Genomic DNA, 20,990 nt, shown 5'->3' with positions numbered 1-20,990 from the left:
ACCAACTACAACATTTGGCAAAAATTGCAGGATACAACCGAAGCACACTGTGCAATATGCTCATCTTGACCTTCCATGTCCAGTTTGATGAATTAACTTGAGAAAAAAATTTACCATAATCTTTTACATCTCCTTCTTGACATTATATAATTGGACTGCCTTAACCTTTTAAACTCTACTGCATATTTTGAATGCCACCTGCAATTTTTCACACTCAAACTCAAACTCACCTTACCCTCATACAGTGGATTATATGTAAAAAAAAAAATGCATCTCATTTAAAAGAAAACCCCCATAAATAATAATTAAAAAAAAACATTCCAATAATTCATAAATAATTTAGCATAGGTTAAAAATCTTATGATTAACACATTTTTTATTGTCTTTTTTTCTAAATTTGCAAGCATATAATTCATACTCTGTTTGCTCTACCTCTATGCAAAGAGTGCTAGTTCGTTCCACAAAATGTTAGCAAGTACTAAGAAAGGTTATTTCAGATCTGTAGTATACAGATCTGAAATGTAAGTGACGCTCTAACACAGCTGAGCACTCATATATGTGTCCATAGACATCCTGTCTGTTTTGTGATCGCATGCACCTTTCCCACTGTTTTGTCAAAACTCTCGAAGCTTAATCTAGGTGTCGCTGGAAAGCTGAGATCCTCAACTATAACATTATTGTATAACATTTCATCATCAATATTGGTGCTGAAAACATATTTTGCAGATGATCTGTTTGTCATGGTTTTTCTGCTGTACTGCATATTTTTTTCTTGACATCTAACATATAACGTTGGATTATTTACCCAAGCAAGCTCACAGACAAGTAAAAAAAAATTGCTTATTTTGAAGAAAACAGCCAAAGGTAAGAGCTGATACAGAGTTTGTGACTTTTGGGGGCTTACAAAACAAGTGATCAGAGCAGACATGAGACAATTGTCTTTGTTGTCTTATAGAGGTCATATTTCATTTTGTGATTCATTTGATAATCTTTCAAACTTTGATGTTATGGCAACAAAATAAACCTTATTTTCGCATTCTTAATTCCTTTTCTAGGCACTCAAAGCGCTTCATAGTATAGGGGGAATCTCCTCAACCACCACCAGTGTGCAGCATCCACCTGGATGATGCGACGGCAGCCATAGTGCGCCAGAATGCCCACCACACACCAGCTATTGGTGGAGAGGAGAGTGATGCAGCCAATTCAGGGATGGAGATTATTCTTGAGAACACAAACTTCCATTTGATATATGACTTGTCTATTTAAGTGTTACATGAAACACTTTTATATTCATATTAATTTATCTAATTCATCACCTCAAGGTGGCGCTCAATAGTGACACCGAGGTTTTCAGGTCTTACCTTGTTATTTTAAGTGAGATAAATGCAAATGAGATGTGATAAAAACTAGTGCTGACAGTCAGTTAAAATATTTAATCTCAATTAATTTTTCATAGTTAATTAGTAGATTTTGAAAGTGCTGAAATTTGACTCTATATATACTTCTTTCCTGTCAAAATGCATTTAGTTCCTGCTTAGAAAAGAAAACAATATTTAGCAATAATGATTTATTATAATTTACCAAATAAAGTATTCCACACTATAAAGACGGAAATCCACTAAAATAACACAAATTCAAGAAACAATGAACATTTCCCAACGATTAAGTGGGAGGTTGACTAAATGAAAAAACGTATCACCACAGATTGCGTATTCATTGCAATGGGAATTAAATCTCTTAAACCCTCATCCTCCACTAGGGATGGGAATCACAAGGAATTTAACGATTCTGGTTCAATTCCTTAACTGTTCCAGTAACAATTCCAGTAATTCTTTTAGTAGCCTACTTTTGAGTAAGAATTTTTTGAAAATGAGAATTACAATTCTTATTGGATTTACTGTCTTCTGCAGACTGTTGCCAAATGATGAGTTCCTTTAAGATTTCTACAGAGCAGATATAACAAATCAGAAATACATTTAATGCAATTCCTGTAAAAGGTGTGTTTGCTAACTTTTTAGTGACATAAATCCAATCCAACAACTGATCCTAACTAGGCTATATTTAAAATAAAATAAAAATCTAAACCAACAAGACATGTGATGGCATATTTAATTCAATCATTTTCGTAATAAAATTTATTGTATTACAAAACTTGTATCTTTAATTAAACATTGTCATATGAATGACCAGTCAGTAACTACACTGCTTGAATAAAGTCTCAGAGGTCTTATGTAACATGACATAACAGTAACAGTTCCAGAGACAGGTTAGTCTGCATCCTGTTATCTAATATTGTACTTCAAGCTTGTAAGACTTCTACAGTTCTTATTTAATCTCGAATTGGACATTCATAACTTGCACATAAGTGTAAGATTAATACTATACTGGAAGCGCCGTATGTTTTACACTGTAAATTCAAAGGAATGTAGGTTGTGTTACGCTGTAGACCCAGTAGACGGCAGCGCTGCTGCTGCTGAAATGCGCTGCAGAAAACAGTGTCAGAGAATTTCAGTACGGTGTTCCATCCGCATTGGCAGAAAAAATCATGCAGGGGAACTGTTAACGTAACCGAAATTTTGTAAATATTGGTTCTCAGTTTCCCAAACCTATCCTCCAACCCTATTAATCGTGGCTATCCACTTTGCAACAGCAATCGTGAAACACATTTACATGATTTGTGGCACTTTGAACTCCACATGAAAATCTTTTAGCGCTGACATTGTCCACATAATACTTCATCCGGATTGTCCGGTAAGATGGAAGCGCTGTGATGCAGGGTAAATGCTGATGCTTCACCCCAGTGAGTCATGTGAATGCGGCTTTTCACAAGTTCCATTTACGTTTGTGTTGTCCACAAATTACGGTTAAGAGGTTCTTTCTCCATCCCTTTTATCAGTGACACAGAATCGCTGTTGTGTGTGTGCTTGTGGTAGTGCCCGACCGATATATCGGTCGGCCAATATTAGCCTTTCACCGATATATCGGTATCGGCGTATATGTTTACCGATATGCGCAGATATGAAAACTTTTTTTCAGAACATATAATGCAGAAAACAATGCTTTAGAATTGGTGTCATTACGTAGTTTGTCCAGCAGAGCGTGCTCCGAGTCTGAGCACGCTCTGCTGGACAAACTATGTAATGACACCAATTCTAAAGCATTGTCTACAGAGCTGACTCTGAACTGACGGTGGCTCTGCAGACAGGGCGGAGTTGAGCGGTGTGTTCTCAGTAAATTGCAAACTAGTTTGTGAAATACATACTGGAAAGTTAAAGGAATAGTTCACCCAAAATTTACTCATTTACTCACCCTCAGGCCATCCAAGATGTATCGGAGTTTCTTTCTTCATCAAAACAGAATTTAAGACTTTTAGGATTTCATTTCAGGCCTCCTCCTCTAAACAATGCAAGTGAATTGTGCATCAAACTAATCCACACGACTCCAGTCGACAAATAAAGTTCTTCTGAACCAAACGATTGATTATTTTGAGAAACAAAACAATACTTATATACTTTTTAACTACAAATGTTTGCTTCTGTACATCTCTGTGACGTAAGCTCATTGATAAGGTCACGCGTCACGTGGAGGAGTCAGGAAGCATGTCATTGTTTACAATAGAAACTTGCACAGAGCACAGACCAAGCACCGTTCACAAACCAGAACAGTCCAAAACAATTTCAAAACAATATAAAATAAAAAATAATTTCCAAATAATAAAAAAAAAACAATGTAAACAATGATGCGTTTCCTGACTCCTCCTCCACGTGATGTGTGACCTTACCAACGAGCTTATGTCATCCCTCTCATGAGCGCACATCACAGAGATGTACGGAAGCGAACATTTGTAGTTAAAAAGAATGTAAGTATTGTTTTGTTTCTCAAAAGAATCAATCGTTTGCTTTCAGAAGAACTTTATTTGTCGACTGGAGTCGTGTGGATTATTTTGATGCACCCTAAATATGCATTTTGGACCGTCAAAAAATGGAGTACATTCACTTGCATTGTTTAAAGGAAGAGGCCTGAAATGAAATCCTAAAAGTTTTAAATTCTGTTTTGATGAAAAAAGAAACTGGCCTGAGGGTGAGTAAATTAAGCACATTTTCATTTTTGGGTGAACTATTTCGTTAATAAACAATGACCCCATCATTTTCCCTTTTCAATATAACTCATATAACGTTAACACTGTCCCTGACAACCATGTCACTCATGTCTGTTTGCTATGTTAGCCAGCTATAGTTTGTCTGTGCTGTCAGTAATGTAGCAGATTGAAAGGTAAACACCAGAGCATCTTTTTGCAGCTCAGCAGACAACAGTGCAGTGGTGGATTGTGTCTGTTGAGTGTTGATTTCACACTACGTTGTTACCTATTTGGTGAGACGCAATGCTGGTCCATCTTTTACTCTGTGACAATGAGCTTATAGCTAACTAGCTAACCACGTAGCTACTTTCATTGCTTGTCAGCTGAGTGGAAGCTAATGTGTAAACATATATTCACATTTTTTCAGGATTCACAGTTTGTTTCCCCCTTCAACCGAACAATTCCAGTCTTTGCATTTATAAAACGTAATATTTAAAAGTCTGGATTTCCCTGAAACTGCCTCTAATTGACTGGCAGTATTAAAATAGTCATCATTTGACTGATACTAAACATACAGTACTGATGTTTATTTAGCTATTTATTTTATTTTTATTTATTCTTTATGTTAATGGTCAACATTTGACTGATACTAAACAGTACTGATGTTTATTTAGCTATTTATTTTTATTTATTCTTTATTTTAATGGTCAGTATTTGATTGATACTAAACATACAGTACTGATGTTTATTTAGCTATTTATTTTATTTTTATTTATTCTTTATTTTAATGGTCAGCATTTGACTGATACTAAACAGTACTGATGTTTATTTAGCTATTTATTTTATTTGAATTTATTCTTTATTTTAATGGTCAGCAAATGACTGATACTAAACATAAAGTACTGATGTTTTTTTAAGCTTATTTATTGTATTTTTATTTATTCTTTATTTTCTCAGTGTTCATTTCTAGAATTTGTTGACAATGTATAATAATAATGTCAAATATTCGTTGATAAAAATATTTAAGAAAGTAGCCTTCTGAATACCTTTGCATAGTCATATCGGTGCAAAATCTGTTTTCATTCCAGCTCAAAAATTAACTATATCGACCACCATATCGGTAATCGGTGAATTTTCCCCCTCTAAAATCAGTATCGGTCTCAAAAATCCCATATCGGTCGGGCTCTAGTTTGTGGTGCGTACATCCCCCGACACATTGCAAAGGTTCTGCCCTATTCCAACCAGTGTCAGAATCAAATGTCATATTGGTAAATGGGTTAATCTTTCATTTTTCTTTAACACATTAAACATTTAAATTAATTTAATGCATTAAAACATTAATTTCAACAGCTCTAGATAAAACACGTACTCTTGCATTTATGCAAAAAGAGAAAGTGTTCTGTAAAAAGTTCAGATTCTAAGCTTTCAAATGGTACCTCATGTGACTAACTTATGTATCCAGGGACATTTCCCAGATAGCACACGTACATCTCTGAGATGTCTGTTTTAGATCTTTTCAACTGGAAAGCATCACTTTCTAATTAACATCTGCTAAACATTTTTAAAATATCAGATAAACAAACATTCTTAATCATAAATGTCACAAAGACATCTGCTGAATGTCTTATTGACGTCCAAGACATACTTTTTCACATACATCTTATAGAGGAAAAACACATCTTCCAGATGTAAACACACATCAGCATTTGGGTTGTTTGTGCTATCAGGGTTTATGCATAAACTTATTACACGCTCCTGGCCCCGCCCATGAGCGTTCAAGTGTTTAAGACATTTGTTACACAAATTTGGATTAAAAATGTAAAATAACCGTAACAGTGGGCAGTATACAGTATATATAGCACAGTATGTATTAAGCATACTGTCAACAAAAAAGTCTGCACGTCTGAATGATAAAGCTGATAAAATAGTACCTGGAGTACTAAGAGTAGATATCAAAGGCACACTTTCAAAGAGTAACTCTGTTTCTATGAAGTTGTGTGTGTGCGTGTATCTGTGTTATGAGTAGTTGAGTAATTACCTCTAAGCCCAGAAAAGTGTGAGCGTAAAGAAATTACTTAGCTATCATGAGAGAGCATATGCTTTACCTCAAATTTAGAAGCAATGAGCATGGCAGTGGAACCAATGAGCTGTAAAGAATCCCGCTTGGCTTGGGTCACGGCCAGATAATGATCCGTCATTTTCACAGCCAGGTACAGAGTCTCATGATTCAGCTCAAAATTCTCCTACAGAAATCAGAACAAGAATAGAGTCATATCAGTGCTCAACACCTCCAAAAGCAATGGACTAAACACTGTTTGCTTTTTTTAACTTACCAAAATGTGGGAAACCCACAAGGGTAATGATGGCTTATTTGGAAGCAGCCTAATGATCAGATATCAAAACGTACCTGCACCTCAACCAGCCAGTCCACTAGAATCGCTCGCATATTTCTGTTCAGATTTGTCTGATTAGCCATGTAGTCATGCAGGACAAACTTTTCCTGAAAATCAGAGAAACAGTCAATCTTTCCTTGTCAGATCATTCACAATAGTTCACCCAAAATTTAAAATTCTCTCATTATTCACTTGCCCTGATGCCATCCCAGATGTCAGACTGTCTTTCTTCAGCGGAACACAAATTAAGATTTTTAGAAGAAGATAGAGCTCTGTCAGGTCCTTATAATGGATGTACAAAGGTGCCAGCACTTTGAAGGTCCAAAAGTCATATTTAGGCAGCAATAAAGTAATCCACACGACTCCAGTCGATCAATGAATGTCTTCTGAAGCAAACTGATACATTTTCGTAAAAAATAAATCGATAATTAAAATGTTATTAACTTTTAAAAAGCGCTTCCTGCCAACAGCTGACGCGAAGTGTGGCGTAAGCGCGTCAGCGATTTTACGTGAGAATTCGGAAGCGGCGCTTATTTACAACAGAAGAACAAACGTCACGTGAGAGTTTGGCCATTTCAAACTGCATCAGAGCCCTGGATGGAAGCGCTGATTTAAAGTTAAAAAGGTTTTAATTATCAACTTGTTTCTTACATAAACCTATCGATTAAGACATTCATTGATCGACTAGAGTCGCATGGATTACTTTCATGCTGCCTAAATACTACTTTTGGACCCTCAAAATGCTGGCACCCATGTACTTCTATTATAAGGACCTGACAGAGCTCTATCTTCCTCTAAAAATCGTAATTTGTGTTCGGTTGAAGAAAGACAGTCTTACACATCTGGGATGGCGTCAGGCTAAGTGGATAATGAGAGAATTTTCATTTTTGGGAGAACTATTCCTTTAAGCCATGACTAAACCAACCTCTCTGCTCTTGAGGTAGTCAAAAATATCTTTTGCATACTCTGGTGCATGTGTGGAGTCGCTGAGGTGCTCAGAATCAATGTCAAACTCTGGAGGGATCTGAGAGACAGCAGAATATAAAAATCAGAAGGTAGAAAAAGATTTATTAGTGTTTAGAAATCTATTAACAAAAAAGACTAACTGCTTCAAAGCCTCAAAACAAATCTAGTCTAGAGTAATATGCCCCTGCAGGAAGGATTTAATCCATGATTAAATATGCATTCATTATTGAAATTCAGTTCGACTAATTTATCTATGTTTTCTGTGGGATGTAATAAGCCTAAATGGTTTCTTTTCGCCATTAAATGCAAATCCTTTTTCAAAGCCTTTTTACACTCCGGTGCAGCACTTTGGAACATTGAACAGCATTCCAGAACAACTGAATATTTATTAAAGCTGAAGTATGTAGTTTCAGCGACACTAGAGCCAACAAACAGAATTGCAAAAATAATCTTTGTTTTCAAAATAGCTTTCTGAATCTGCCATTGGTCAAACAAAGTGATAGCTTTGCCCCCAACGCACGCCACTGGTTGAGTAAAGTTGTTGGGGCGGGTCACTCAAAACAAAGATAGAAATTTTCATAGCAGCAAAGAAAGACAGTGCTTACAGTTTTCATGAAAATTAACCTATGAATGCCTTACTTGTCATCGTCTCTACATATTAAGCTGGGATAGGAGAAAGTATTTTAACAGAAAATATACATACTTCAGCTTTAATGGATATTCACATTTATTTTCATTGTTCATGGCAATTCTGTCAGCATCTTACCAACTAGGGATGGGCAAGACTAGTAGACTAGTTGACTAAACGGTTCTGATGCTGCTAGTCGACACTGCAATTACTAGTCGGTCAATATATTGTAATATTTTAAACTGTTTTGCATTTTTACACATTTATGTTTGGCTTTATATTATTTCAGAGGCTGCGCTTAAATTACTGTCATGTTAATGTTACACATTTTAAATCTAATTAGTATTACAAATATTATTTTAAAAAAGAGGATTTCTGAAATTAGTCGTTCCGCACATCTCTATTACCAACATAGCAGACCTAGACCTTACCTGTGGGGGCAGCAGATGTGGAGGAAGTGAAGCTTTGGAACAGGGCTCCACTGGTTTCTCAACTGGTAACTCAACATTCTTCAGTTCCTGCAACTGTTCCTCCAAACTGACCACAGCTGATCTGATGGAATAGAAGATCAGCAATCCTCAAACGTTTAGCCAATTTAATCTCAAGTTACTCTTAAACCACCTCAGTGTAATGTAGGAAGTTTAGGGGGACCACATGTAGAATTTAGGCTAAAAGATGAAGTGTGTAATTTCTGCATCACCAAACAGAATTGCAAAAATAATGAAACAGGTTTCCTGAAAACTCTCCCCAACATCCTTTGTTTGGACAAACAAACTTATTAATGCCTTACTTACAGCTGTTTCTGCACATTAAACTAGGACAGGAGAAAGTATTTTAACATCCAAAAAATTACACACTTCACCTTTAAGAACCAGTCATCAAAAAAAAAAAAAACAACAACATTTTACTCAATCATTAATCTGAATATTTGGGGAGGGAGGGTGTCCCTCTCTATCAGTATGTTTACATGCACCTTAATAATTTGATTTCAGTCGGACTAAAACAATAAACTGTCTAATTAAACTGTCAAGTAAACACTTAAGTCCGATTGAAATCATCTGTCCAATTCTTGCGAAGTCGGACTATAAAGACCAAGATGAGCCGATTGTACCTCAGCTTTGCCCAGCATATATACACTTTAATCAGACAACAACTGCCCTCGGCATTGAGCGCATACATGCTCCGAAAGACAGAGGTAATGCGTGACGTGTTTCTAACCAGACATATTTGTCATACTTCATTCCATATTCGATTATGCATTGTGTCATGCACTCTTGGACAGACAGATGAAGACTGTAGCTCGACTCTAAAGAACCAGCTGTAGCTCGATTATAACTGTGCATGAAACGGATTGGATGCCTGTGGTGGTTACAGCACATGAGGAAGACAAGAGAGAGGTAGTAACATTCCAATTACTTTTTTAAGGTGCCATCATTCTTAGCAAGTACTGAGGCCTTCTTCTGCAACTTCTTGATAGGATCTTTCTTGATGGGATTGCATAGCTCGATCTTGTGTGCCTTTAACAACAACAAAAAAAAAAAAGAATTTTATGAGTTTGCATGGATAACTTTCCCTTTAGGAACCAATTTATACTGCTTACACAACACTATACACTATATTTGATTTTTCCCTGCAGTCAAGTTGTCCTGATGTTAAAACAAGCTGGTGAAACACCAAATCAATAAAATTGGTTTGATCGGAGAATCAGTGTAAGGTGTTAGACATCTGTGAATAAAGCCATTATCACAATTTGCATATGAGAGCACCTCACCTGGAAACCCAGAACCACCATGGGAGGGCCCATTTGAGTTAAAGGTGTCATGCATTTCATTTTTTTTTTTTTTATGTTCACTGAGGTCCACTTATAATGTTAGTAAGATTTTTTTCATCAAAAATAGTCATAATTTAGAAATAATTGTCCATTTTCTATCCTGTTTTTGGCCCTCTGATTAAAAAGCTCCATTTTCAGGTTGTGTCCCCTTTAAGACTTCAATGTAAACGCCCACTGCTATGATTGGGTAACATCTTTGCATATGAAATAAGTGTCAACAATAGTGTCAAATGAACGTTGTTTTAAAGGAGTTTTAGGTATTTATATTGGAAAACAAGCCATAACAAAAACAAATCAAAAATGTATTTTGTTGCAGTGTATAATGAGGCGAAGACTACCCTCTCTCACCTTTCTGTTCACTTCAATCCATCTTTAACTCACAAAAAAACAAACTCTCTCATATTAATAAAGCTGCGTATTGCCAATTTTCTTCACGAAATGCACCGTGACACATATTATGATACAATAAGTCGCGAGCCATCACGTTATAATCTAGCTGCAGCAAGTGTGCGCTCGAGGGACGAGCGTACCTGCGCCAGAGTGTACACCAGCCGGGTGCAGTTTCAATCTCTCCCCCTTAGATTGGGACACTTCGCGCAACTCATAGAAGAGGCGCTGACCGCACAGAGAAATGCCAGTTTCAGAGTTTGTAGTTATTTACATGATCTGTTTCCGTATTATTTGAACTTTAATAAAGCTATAACGCATTAAATATAACTGCATTTAAGATGTAACGCCGGGGTGTTTCCTTTAAAGATGCTCGACACCCAAGTTTTGCTCCAGCTCCACAACGAGAGTGCTTCTGTATTTACTGATTTTGTATTTTTGCATTATAATTCCCTCATAATTTGCGATCTACATAACCTGAAGATGTTTGGAAAGTTTAGAGTGCATCTGGACCGTGAGCTGTGTAATTCTTCCTCTCCTCAGTCAGGCGCAAACTGCAGTGCTGCTCTCGTACAACATCATTAGAGTTTAATGTGATCTCATGTTACGTTAAATGACATCAAACGACTATTCGACAACTAAAATTTTTGTCAACAATTTTTTATTGTTGCATTGCCGATAACGTTGACTAATCGTTTCAGCCCTAATATGAAGCAATACAATTAATATGGATACTCACCCTTGTCTGTTGCGACATTACTGTCGGTTCCAATATAGTTGGCACTGCATCAACTTTTAAGTCTCACTGCAAAACCTGCATCGAACTGTTTCTTGTTTGAAAGAGTGTCCACAGTAAAATGAAGCGAACAAACAAACACTGCCTTACTGACACGATCCAGGACTTCATTAAAAATAAATGTCAGCCACTCTTTCCTAATGTTAGGATCATTAGGAATCAAATGCAAAGAGTCTGTTTTTCCACAACCTGACACTGCACAACGTTTTGTAAACTTTGCAGGAATCGACGAACCTCTTGTTGCTCCAAAAATCCCTGTGTTTCTCCCTGCCGTGCCAACTCTTATCACCGCTCTAAAAGCGAACCTGTGGGTGGGCCAAATCAGCAATGATGAAAATGTAGGTGTTGACCTGTTTATGCAGAGGCAGACTTGTGCTGATGTATTCATCTCTATTACGTAATAGAGACGAGGAACTAGAAAATGAGTCGTTTAGGAATAATGGTTTCAATAAAGCCTTTTTTTGGACTAACGAATACGTTTTGAGTTCTGAAACGTACAGTATGTTTTTATAGTACCATGACCTCTTATATGTCAAAAGATCAAGGAAAATTTGATTTCTCAATGCATGACACCTTAAATAAAGCGATTTATGAGATTTCCTGCTTGGGCTTGAATGAGATTTCAAGGAAGTCTATGGACTGGGAGGATGACTACGATACATGTACAATCTGTGCTGATTGGCAGAAGATATGCATTATTTAAACAAACCGCTTGAGTTAGTGGGTTACAAAACAATCACACTGAACACTTACTGGTTTGACATCATCAGCAATAAACTGAGGGGCCAAAAAACACTGAGAGATAGCCTAATCAGGTAACATAAAAGCAACAAAGCTGTAATGCATGTTAAGTTAATACATTTATGAATGAAAACCTGGAAGGAAGCCTTACATTGGTGATGTCCACAAAAGCAGTTCTTTTCTTAGGAGCCCCTTGAGGAGAGGATGATGAACGCTTGGTCTGGGGCCCATCCTGCTGAAAAACATAAACACAAACTCAGATCAGTACATGTTTAGAGCTAGAGTCAAATATACAGATCAGCCATTCCTAATTAATTTCTATTCAAATCTCAGTTGTTCTGGTTGGTGTACCTGGTTCTCCAGGCCTTTGGTATTCAGTTTTGGGATTTTGCTGGATATGGGCTTCTTTCCCCTCGGAAATGGCATGTTATTACTGTTCTGATCCTTCACGTTATCTACCGTTTCAATGGGATACACACAAACATGTTTAACAGCACATGATCTACTGTAAACGTAACAAGGAAACGTGCGATCTGCGACAAAGTCGCTTAAAGTTCAAGCAAAGACAGATTTAAAGAGGTTTGCTTCGGTCAGTAATTGTATTGATCTCATTCAAAAGCAGCAGCAGATTCTGAACAGCATGCGGATGAATGTTTAGTTTATCGAGAAATAAACGAACTTACCTTTATATATGAGTTTAATAGCTTAAGTTAAATTTAAAAGTGTTTTGGAGAATAGCATATGTAAACTTTTACAAAAAGTACAATAGTCCAAACAAGTTTATCACAGGCTGAAACACAGTTCGTGTTGCGTTCTGCATGCGTCCAAAACTGCCCACAGCGAGCTGATTGGCCAATTGCACTTTCCACTAGACCAATGAGCGTCAAACTAGAATGCCGTTGTTAAGGGGCGGGACAGTAGAATTTTCAAAAACACCATAGCAACCAATAGGAAGAGAGTTCGCGGCTCGCGCTGTTGTTTGTCTCTGTAGGTTGAAGAATGTGCAACGCGCGAGACTGCTGCTATTGATACCTGTAGAAGTCTGTTTTGTAGTTTTAATAAAGTTTTGTAATGTGAGATAATCGCTTTGCTTATTCTGCCCTTATTTAATTGTCTTTTCAGTAAAGCCACACCCTCATCCACCCACACACAATGCATGTCATCTCACATAGGAAGTCAGCATACGCTTTACATAGCCTGCACACTGTGGCCCCATCACTCACTTAGGCTACTTAAGTATATCAAGCTGAAATTGTTTGACTGATTTCCCTGAACAAGGTATGAAAAACAGATATTTTCCCAGTCACGTTCTGTTATTAAGAAGTGTATGTTTCCCCTCCAAGATTGTGATGGAATTATTATTATTTTCATTTCTGCTGTAAATAATTTTTTTAAAAAAGGTTAAATGCCTGCTTTGCCTACATGTTTACTTTAAACTGCAGAATATTGGGAATTATGTAATTATGCAAGATATATCTAATAAGATTTTTACTGTAAAAATTGAGTGATGAAAATCATATATGGCATTTTAAAGCCATGCTGTGTGGCATGTGATACATTTGGTTACGTCTGCACACTGGTCAAATGTGTTTCATTGTCTGGGCAGTGATCTCTGCATCAAATCTTCAGTAAATTATTCCTCAACATGTGAGTGTGATATCTCTCCAGCTGTGTTTGAAAAACAAAAAAGACACTATTGATGTGTTTCACATCATGTGTTTTACTTGTAAAAATCTTTTATCTGTATTGCTGCACAAGGGAAGGGTAGGGTTGATTTAAGACCATTCATCCCACTCCCTTTGAGTTTTGTTTGTTTCATGGGACATTTGATGTAATGAAAAGAGAGAAATGCCTTGATATCATCATTTCCTTTGGCAGTCAAACAGCACTGCATTGCTTTGGACGAATACAAACACACACGTATTTCATTACTCCTTAGAACATCTCAATCATCTGTGGTTTATCAGAGGTTCTCTTATGAGGATTTAACGGCTGTATTAAAGACATCAAATCATAACAATACATAAACAATGGATTACAAAACCCAAGATTCTTCAAGGTGAAGTTCTCCACTTCACTGCCCAGGAGACTTTATATTTTCAAATCCCTTCAAATGTGCTTGTAATCTTACTTGAACCCACTGCAGGTCACACAAGTGTGTTTTAGCATTCATAGCCAAATTAAATAAATATGTGGATCCTGACACAAAGTGCTTCACAAGTTTTAGCCTGAGAAGATGTTTATCAGAGATTCAACATATACATCCGTAAAAGTTGCACCATGATACTGATCTAGGATCACCCTACTCAGTGAGTATCATTGCTTTAATTATTTGATGAAAGACTTTAAAACTTATCTCATGGAAATGGAAACATCTACCATCAAGTTTTTTTAGCATCCGTCAACCCCCACCATCTTTTCCTGTCTGTCACATGACTTATTTCCTGGAACCATGAGAGCAACTCATCTGGTGATCACTTGTGGTTTTCACGGCGCTAAAGTCTCTTTTCATCTGATCTGAGAACAGTTTTGAGGTTTCTTTTTCGTTTATTTTGATTAGATCGAGCTGGTCCTATATCTGTGTGGTTATAAAGTAAGTGCATTTACTTTTGCTTATTTACAGTCCTGTCATCTAATTGCACCATTTGCAAATCCTCAGTGCTCAAGGCTTCACAATCAAACACTTAACAAGCTGAAACATTACAACTGATTGCCACAATCTGGGGATAAAATAAGGATTGTATGGGGTGGGCTGTATGCCAGTCCCCAGAATTTCAGAGAATCATGCTATGGGTTCCCATTGTCCTCATGGACATGTGAAAGATATCCTGTAGCTAGAACATGATTGCTCTATCCTGCTCCTAAAGATCTTCTAACAAAGTTTCATGACTTTCAGGTTCACGTGATAATTATAGGCAGGTGTGTTACAGCATGGTTAGAATTTGGCTAATCTTTGCAGAATGTGATCTGGGCAAAAAGCAACCCTGCTCTATCATATCAATGGACCACTGATATCTGTTGTCCAAAGCTACAAAATATCTGTTATCACGCCTCCAACCACTACATAATAATTTGATCTTATTTATGTCTTCTTTTTTTTCTTTTTTTCAGATGACTACCGAGGAGTGGTTGTGCAGCACATTTAAACTTTGTAATCTTGTCACTTCTTCAGAGTCTGGTCACTCTGGTGTAAGTACAAAAATGTAGAAAGTATTTTAAAGGTGCTGTAAGTTTTTTTATTTATTTATTATTTTATTTATTTATTTTTATTTTATTTTATTTATTTTTTAATACCACATAAAATGTCCCTACTTAATGACAGAAATAACTAAATCTGTGACAGCCCTAAGCTCTATAAACTGTTGTCATGCCAAATCCTAGCCCCCTTGGCCCCCGGGGATTGGCCGTTTGTAATGCCTGATCAAAAAGCCTTCTGCAAAGGTTTGTTGTGAAAAAGTTTAATAAATTGCACAGGGTTTGATAGGTTATCATGATAATTGTTTAGTGGCATGCTGAACTATCAGGCTAATTATTTATCTTCCTAACATGAAGCTTACGGAACATACAAAGAAAGATAAATTATTGATTTGACCAACTGTAGCTTCGGTAATATAACGTGGCATAAGATATATAATTTAAACATTGCTTTACAAATTATCATGACATGTATTAACAAGTGTTATTGTAGGTTTTGTAAGCTAATCAGGCACCAAATAGAGTACCCCAAAGAAGTTCCATTGGCCAATTAAATCATTTTGGGTTCCAAAAGGGGTAGGATTTTAAATTGGGTAGAATTTTGGATGAAAGTTTGGATGGATTTATCAAAATGGCTGAAACTGTCTACAGCACTTTTAAAAGCCTATAAACACTTTTCAGTCATAAGACTTTTCCTTGTGCTCTAAATTTGCTTCACAAATCTTAAACAAGTACTACAGAAAAGCAGCTATTGAATAAAATCCTATAACAGCAACCTTGCTATTTTTCCATTTTGACATTCTCAGGATTCCATGCAGAAAGTAATCAACAGCGATTCATATCCACAGCCTGCTTATAACCCATCATCTATCCAACTTACTTTGGAAACTTACAGTCGGCTACTGGATAAAACATCAGAATTAAACATGAAACATATCGATCAAAAGGTGATGGAACTAGACAATGAACAGATAGAGTCTATTGACCACTTTGCACAGATGACAGCCAAATCTGTCATAGATTCAGCTATGATGACAGGAGAATACCATCTTGACAACATATGCAATCTAACTGACCCAAGAGAATCCATCAAAGTTAGAGGAAATGACGTGGATATGTTAGCTGAGGAGCTAACATTACAAGTCTGTTGCAAAGCTTTGCAAGAGATGGGGAAATCATCCAAAGAAAGAGGTTATAAAGAGGCTATGGAGGGAATTTGCGAAAATGCATCTGTCATGTGTGCCTCGGGGTACCACTGTGATGAAAACACATCTGAAATGGAAACCAAGATGGAGGAATATGATGAAGCATCTGGTACCACAGTATATGCCACTGCCTTGAACAGCATGGCCAGTCTGGGCTCTATTGACTACCCTGATGCTCCTCCAAGCACCCCTTTACTTCCAGAGATGATGAAGAGCCGAGCCAGTTTTACAAGGAAGCTAAAGGGGGGATTGGCTAAAGAGTTCCTTCCTTCACCCCCTCCTCCAACCCCCAAAGACCAGATGCAATCCTTATTGGCAAACCAGATGACAGACACCTCTGCTGACAAATCAGACTTCATGGTAAGACTGTTGCACTCACTGTCATTAGAGTACTGTCAACATGAAGGTGTAGGAGAAGAGGATGCTGAAGAAGTTGATGATGGTGGACATCAAAATGAGATTCCTAGACTGTATGACTACGCAGCACAATTGTCTGCAGATATTCTGCATTGTATTACCGCAAACACGATAGAAGTAAATGGAGAGGGTTCTATGAAACGAGTGCAAGCTACTGCTTATCAACTGGTGGATGACATTTTCGTAATGTCTTTTGCAGAGCTGATTGAAAGGGAGAAAATTGAAAGTATAAGAGACACCTCATTTATGAAGGAAGAAGCAACATCATATTCAACCCACAAGCCCACCATGGTAGACATGGCTTCAGTGTTAGATACTGCTTCTCAACAAAGACCCAGCATGCAATTTTCTGCAGCGGAGGGAGTGAATGTTTTAGCTAGTGAGCTAATCCTTAATGCCATGGTTCAAGCTTTTGCTAATCTAAAACAGGGTGTGTTTAAACATGGAACCCATCCACATTTTTTGGGCCAAGCAACAGAACTACAACCATGGGAAAAAGGAAGATATTCAAACACACATTTGTGTACAGACTCGATCCAGTCCCACAATGCCAAAACCTTCAGTTGCTGTAACAATAAATCCGAATTGAATCCTATTACATTTGACAGCAGTAACATGACATCGTCAGCAGTATACACATTTGCGGAGAACTTCGCAGAAGATTCTGTAGGTGATGCTTCCAGCTTACTGTTAAACTTTAGGAAATTGCAGAGAACACATGTCGAAGTTGGTTCACAGAAAGACATTAAATCGTGCATAATCAAGACGCATGCTGAGGAAAGTCACGATGTTCAGGAACTGCAGTGTGCGCTACTTTGGGCTGCAGCCTCTCAGAAAGGGATTTCAGCACTTCAGTTTCATCTACCAGACACAAGCCTTCAACACCAGGTACAGAATTTCGTTTTTTCACAGACTGAATGTCATATAATTTGTCTATTATTGCACAATATAAAAGCTGTTATAGATATGTGGATTGAACAATTCCAGAAGTATATATTGAAGCACTATAGGTTTTTTTTTATTTTTATAGCATTCATTGTACTACCCATACTACTTACAGTGTTTTGAAAGGCTCATTACTTTACTAATTATATTTTCAATCAAGTCAGTTAGAAGTGCTTATGCAGGCTATCATTTTCATTATAAAAAAAAGTACTGATTTTGTTTGAAATGTGACTAACACTTTTTCTTAGCTTTGTAGACTCTCTCGGAGTGCCCATGTGAATGGCTGGACAGTGGGCGCTTTAATGGCATCACTCTACCAGTTTTGTGATATGCAGCAAGAGACCAGCAGAGGGCACTATGAGAGCTCTGATTCTCTCTTGGAGCATCTGCAGTGCCTGATTGACAGTATATGTTTAAACTGATCATTGACTAGCTTCACCCATCCAATTTCTGGTGTAGAACATGCAGAATTGGTCATTGATCAATATGACACCCAGCGATTCCCCCAGATATCCAAAGAGGAAGGAAACAGCTGACACGATCTTAAACAACACCACTCTCACATCTTAAGCATTAAAGGATACAAGACCATAACAAAGTAATGCCATACAGATGAATATTCAGTAATAATTGATTTATTTTTGAGCCATTAAATAGGAAGCAGCTTTGACCCCTTAAAGATGAAACTGCTGCGCACATGCTGTCTGTTTATACTGAGATCTGCTTTCCTAACCTAAACGGCAAGCCACAGCCATTATTAGGAAAGTGGAAATCTGAGCACAAATTAGTTTTGAAGGTTACCTTCTAACCAAAACAGAGAGACACATTTTTTAATACGTTTCCTATATTCTGTGTGTTTCTCTATTTTTATATTTTAACAATAATAAAATGACTCAGTGAATGCTGTATTGTTGGAGCTGTTTTAAAATTGAGATGATTGCTCTAAATTGTTGCACAGGGCTTTGGAGGGTCTGTAAAAAGCAGGACTATTTTACTGCATCCCATTTATACTCCCCAAGCAGTGATACCTAACATGGCAGGAATGCCCTTTGGTGAACTCCTGCCTCCCACTCACTCCCAATGTTAGCGACCATCGCCTGAATTCAGGAACACACATACAATCTCACACATACTCATTCTTTGACCCTCTGCCTCTCTCTATCACTCTCCCAGACACACTTTTTTATTTCACTCGATCTCTCCTGCACACACACACACATTTTCTCATCCACATGGGAGACTGACTTCACAGCTGCAGTGTCAGTGAAGACACAATGGCTTTTAGTCCAGCCCTGCTTTACACATCTGGAGAAGTGTTTCTTCCAATGTCTGAGGAACCTCTACTGCCAAAAAGAGAGAGTGAAAAAAAGGTGCATAAGTATAAAAGATATCAGGAAAGGGGAGGGAGCGAAAGAGAGTAGGGAAGAAGTGATTGCAACAGAGCTGAGACATATAGAGCCGAATGGATCACAGGGTTTCTGGAAAAGATCCCAACACTGATTCCCCCCCTTTTCCCCAAACTATGACGCATCGATTTATTCTCTGCAATGAGAGCCAGACACATGTAAGGAATTCCTTACACTAAACAGACCTTAAAGTACTCATAAATTTTCTATTCAAATCAGTCAAGTCTAGCAAACCATTGAAGCACCTCAGATTAGATCAACAGCGATGGTAAGCAGTCCTTTGTATTTACAGTTGAAGTCAGAAGTTTACATACACTTAGGTTGAAGTCATTAAAACTCATTATTTAACCACTCCAAAGATTTAATATTAGCAAACTATAGTTCCGGCAAGTCATTTAGGACAACTACTTTGTGCATGACACGAGAAATTTTTCCAACAATTGTTTACAGACAGATTGTTTCACTTTTGATTGACTATATCACAATTCCAGTAGATCAGAAGTTCACATTCACTAAGTTAACTGTGCCTTTAAGCAGCTTGGAAAATTCCAGAAAATGATGTCAAGCCTTTACAAAAATGGCCAATTAGCTTCTGATAGGAGGTGTACTGAATTGGAGGTGTACCAGTGGGTGTATTTTAAGGCCTACCTTCAAACTCGGTGCCTCTTTGTTTGACATCGTGGGAAAATCAAAAGAAATCAGCCAAGACCTCAGAAAAAAATTGTGGACCTCCACAAGTCTGGTTCATCCTTGGGAGCAATTTCCAAACATCAGAAGGTTCCATGTTCATCTATACAAACAATAGTATGCAAGAGTAAACACCATGGGACCAAGCAGCCATCATACCGCTCAGGAACGACACACATTCTGTCTCCTAGAGATGAACGTAGTTTGGTGCAAAAAGTGTAAATCAATCCCAGAACAACAGTAAAGGACAATGTGAAGGTGCTGGAGGAAACAGGTAGACACGTATCTATATCCACAGTAAAATGAGTCTTATATCGACATAACCTGAAAGGCTGCTCAGCAAGGAAGAAGCCACTGCTCCAAAACTGCCATAAAAAAGACAGACTACAGTTTGCAAGTGCACATGGGGACAAAGATCTTACTTTTTGGAGAAATGTCCTCTGGTCTGATGACACTAAAATTGAACTGTTTGGACATAATGACCATCATTATGTTTGGAGGAAAAAGGGTGAGGCTTGCAAGCTGAAGAACTCCATCCCAACCGTGAAGCATGGGGGTGGCAGCATCATGTTGTGGGGGTGCTTTGCTGCAGGAGGGACTGGTGCACTTCACAAAATAGATGGCATCATGAGGAAGGAAAATTATGTGGATATACTGAAGCTACATCTCAAGACATCAGTCAGGAAGTTAAAGCTCGGTCATAAATGGGTCTTCCAAATGGACAATGACCCCAAGCACACCTTCAAAGTTGTGGCAAAATGGCTTAAAGACTACAAATTCAAGGTATTGGAGTGGCCATCACAAAGACCTGACCTCAATCCGATAGAACATTTGTGGGCAGAACTGCAAAAGTGTGTGCGAGCAAGTAGGCCTACAAACCTGACTCAGTTACACCAGTTCTGTCTGGAGGAATGGGCCAAAATTATGGCAACTTATTGTGAGAAGCTTGTGGAAGGCTACCCAAAACATTTGACCCAAATTAAACTATTTGAAGCAATGCTACCAGTTACTAACAAAGTGTACGTAAACATCTGACCCACTGGGAATGTGATGAAAGAAATAAAAGCTGAAATAAATAATTCTCTCTACTTTTATTCTGACATTTCACATTCTTAAAATAAAGTACTGATCTTAACTGACCTAAGACAGAGAATGTTGTCTATGATTAAATGTCAGGAATTGTGAAAAACTGAGTTTAAATGTATTTGGCTAAGGTGTATGTGTTCAGACAGGCCAAAAAAAAAAAAAAAGGAAACTGCATAAAAGGCTAAATAAATAAAAATAAAATGAGAAAAATAAAGTTTGCATTGGAGAA

At 37.5% G+C, this 20,990-nt stretch overlaps 2 protein-coding genes across 7 annotated transcripts in view; one reads left to right on the top strand and one right to left on the bottom strand.

Annotated features, from left to right (window-relative positions):
- The window catches only part of LOC127455287 (G2/mitotic-specific cyclin-B3-like), a 23,563-nt gene extending 9,321 nt beyond the window's left edge, over positions 1–14,242 (bottom strand). Inside the window, exons 1-9 of one of the 5 annotated variants that reach the window (XM_051723045.1) lie at positions 14,200–14,242; positions 12,172–12,275; positions 11,972–12,055; positions 11,833–11,886; positions 9,482–9,582; positions 8,497–8,617; positions 7,397–7,495; positions 6,486–6,578; positions 6,184–6,321 (exon numbers count right to left, since the gene is read on the bottom strand). In XM_051723045.1, coding sequence (XP_051579005.1) covers positions 6,184–6,321; positions 6,486–6,578; positions 7,397–7,495; positions 8,497–8,617; positions 9,482–9,582; positions 11,833–11,886; positions 11,972–12,055; positions 12,172–12,275; positions 14,200–14,218 — 813 coding nt within the window. In that variant the 5' untranslated portion in view covers positions 14,219–14,242. Of the gene's footprint in view, positions 1–6,183; positions 6,322–6,485; positions 6,579–7,396; positions 7,496–8,496; positions 8,618–9,481; positions 9,583–11,832; positions 11,887–11,971; positions 12,056–12,171; positions 12,276–12,503; positions 12,644–14,199 lie in introns of those variants that run through there. The other 4 variants (XM_051723050.1, XM_051723060.1, XM_051723070.1 and 1 more) reach the window with 4 other exon arrangements.
- On the top strand, positions 13,031–20,990 carry si:dkey-171c9.3 (uncharacterized). Of its 2 annotated transcripts, none has more exons than XM_051722928.1 (4): positions 13,031–13,098; positions 14,932–15,009; positions 15,822–17,525; positions 17,831–20,990. In XM_051722928.1, the coding sequence occupies exons 2-4, from the start codon at positions 14,932–14,934 to the stop codon at positions 18,002–18,004; spliced, it is 1,956 nt and encodes a 651-aa protein (XP_051578888.1). In that variant the 5' UTR covers positions 13,031–13,098; the 3' UTR covers positions 18,005–20,990. The 2 variants fall into 2 exon arrangements, with proteins under 2 accessions (XP_051578888.1, XP_051578890.1); XM_051722930.1 differs by lacking the exon at positions 13,031–13,098 and adding an exon at positions 14,267–14,413.

This window comes from Myxocyprinus asiaticus, chromosome 2 (assembly GCF_019703515.2).
Source record: "Myxocyprinus asiaticus isolate MX2 ecotype Aquarium Trade chromosome 2, UBuf_Myxa_2, whole genome shotgun sequence".
NCBI lineage: Eukaryota > Metazoa > Chordata > Actinopteri > Cypriniformes > Catostomidae > Myxocyprinus > Myxocyprinus asiaticus.
This window is presented reverse-complemented; position numbering and strand designations above follow the sequence as displayed.

Bases quoted from the DNA above. Each gene is read 5' to 3' on its own strand.
- si:dkey-171c9.3 (XM_051722928.1), top strand. From the start codon at position 14,932: ATGACTACCGAGGAGTGGTTGTGCAGCACATTTAAACTTTGTAATCTT. The intron at 15,010-15,821 runs GTAAGTACAAAA...TGACATTCTCAG, and splicing joins CAGAGTCTGGTCACTCTGGT to GATTCCATGCAGAAAGTAAT. The intron at 17,526-17,830 runs GTACAGAATTTC...ACTTTTTCTTAG, and splicing joins ACACAAGCCTTCAACACCAG to CTTTGTAGACTCTCTCGGAG.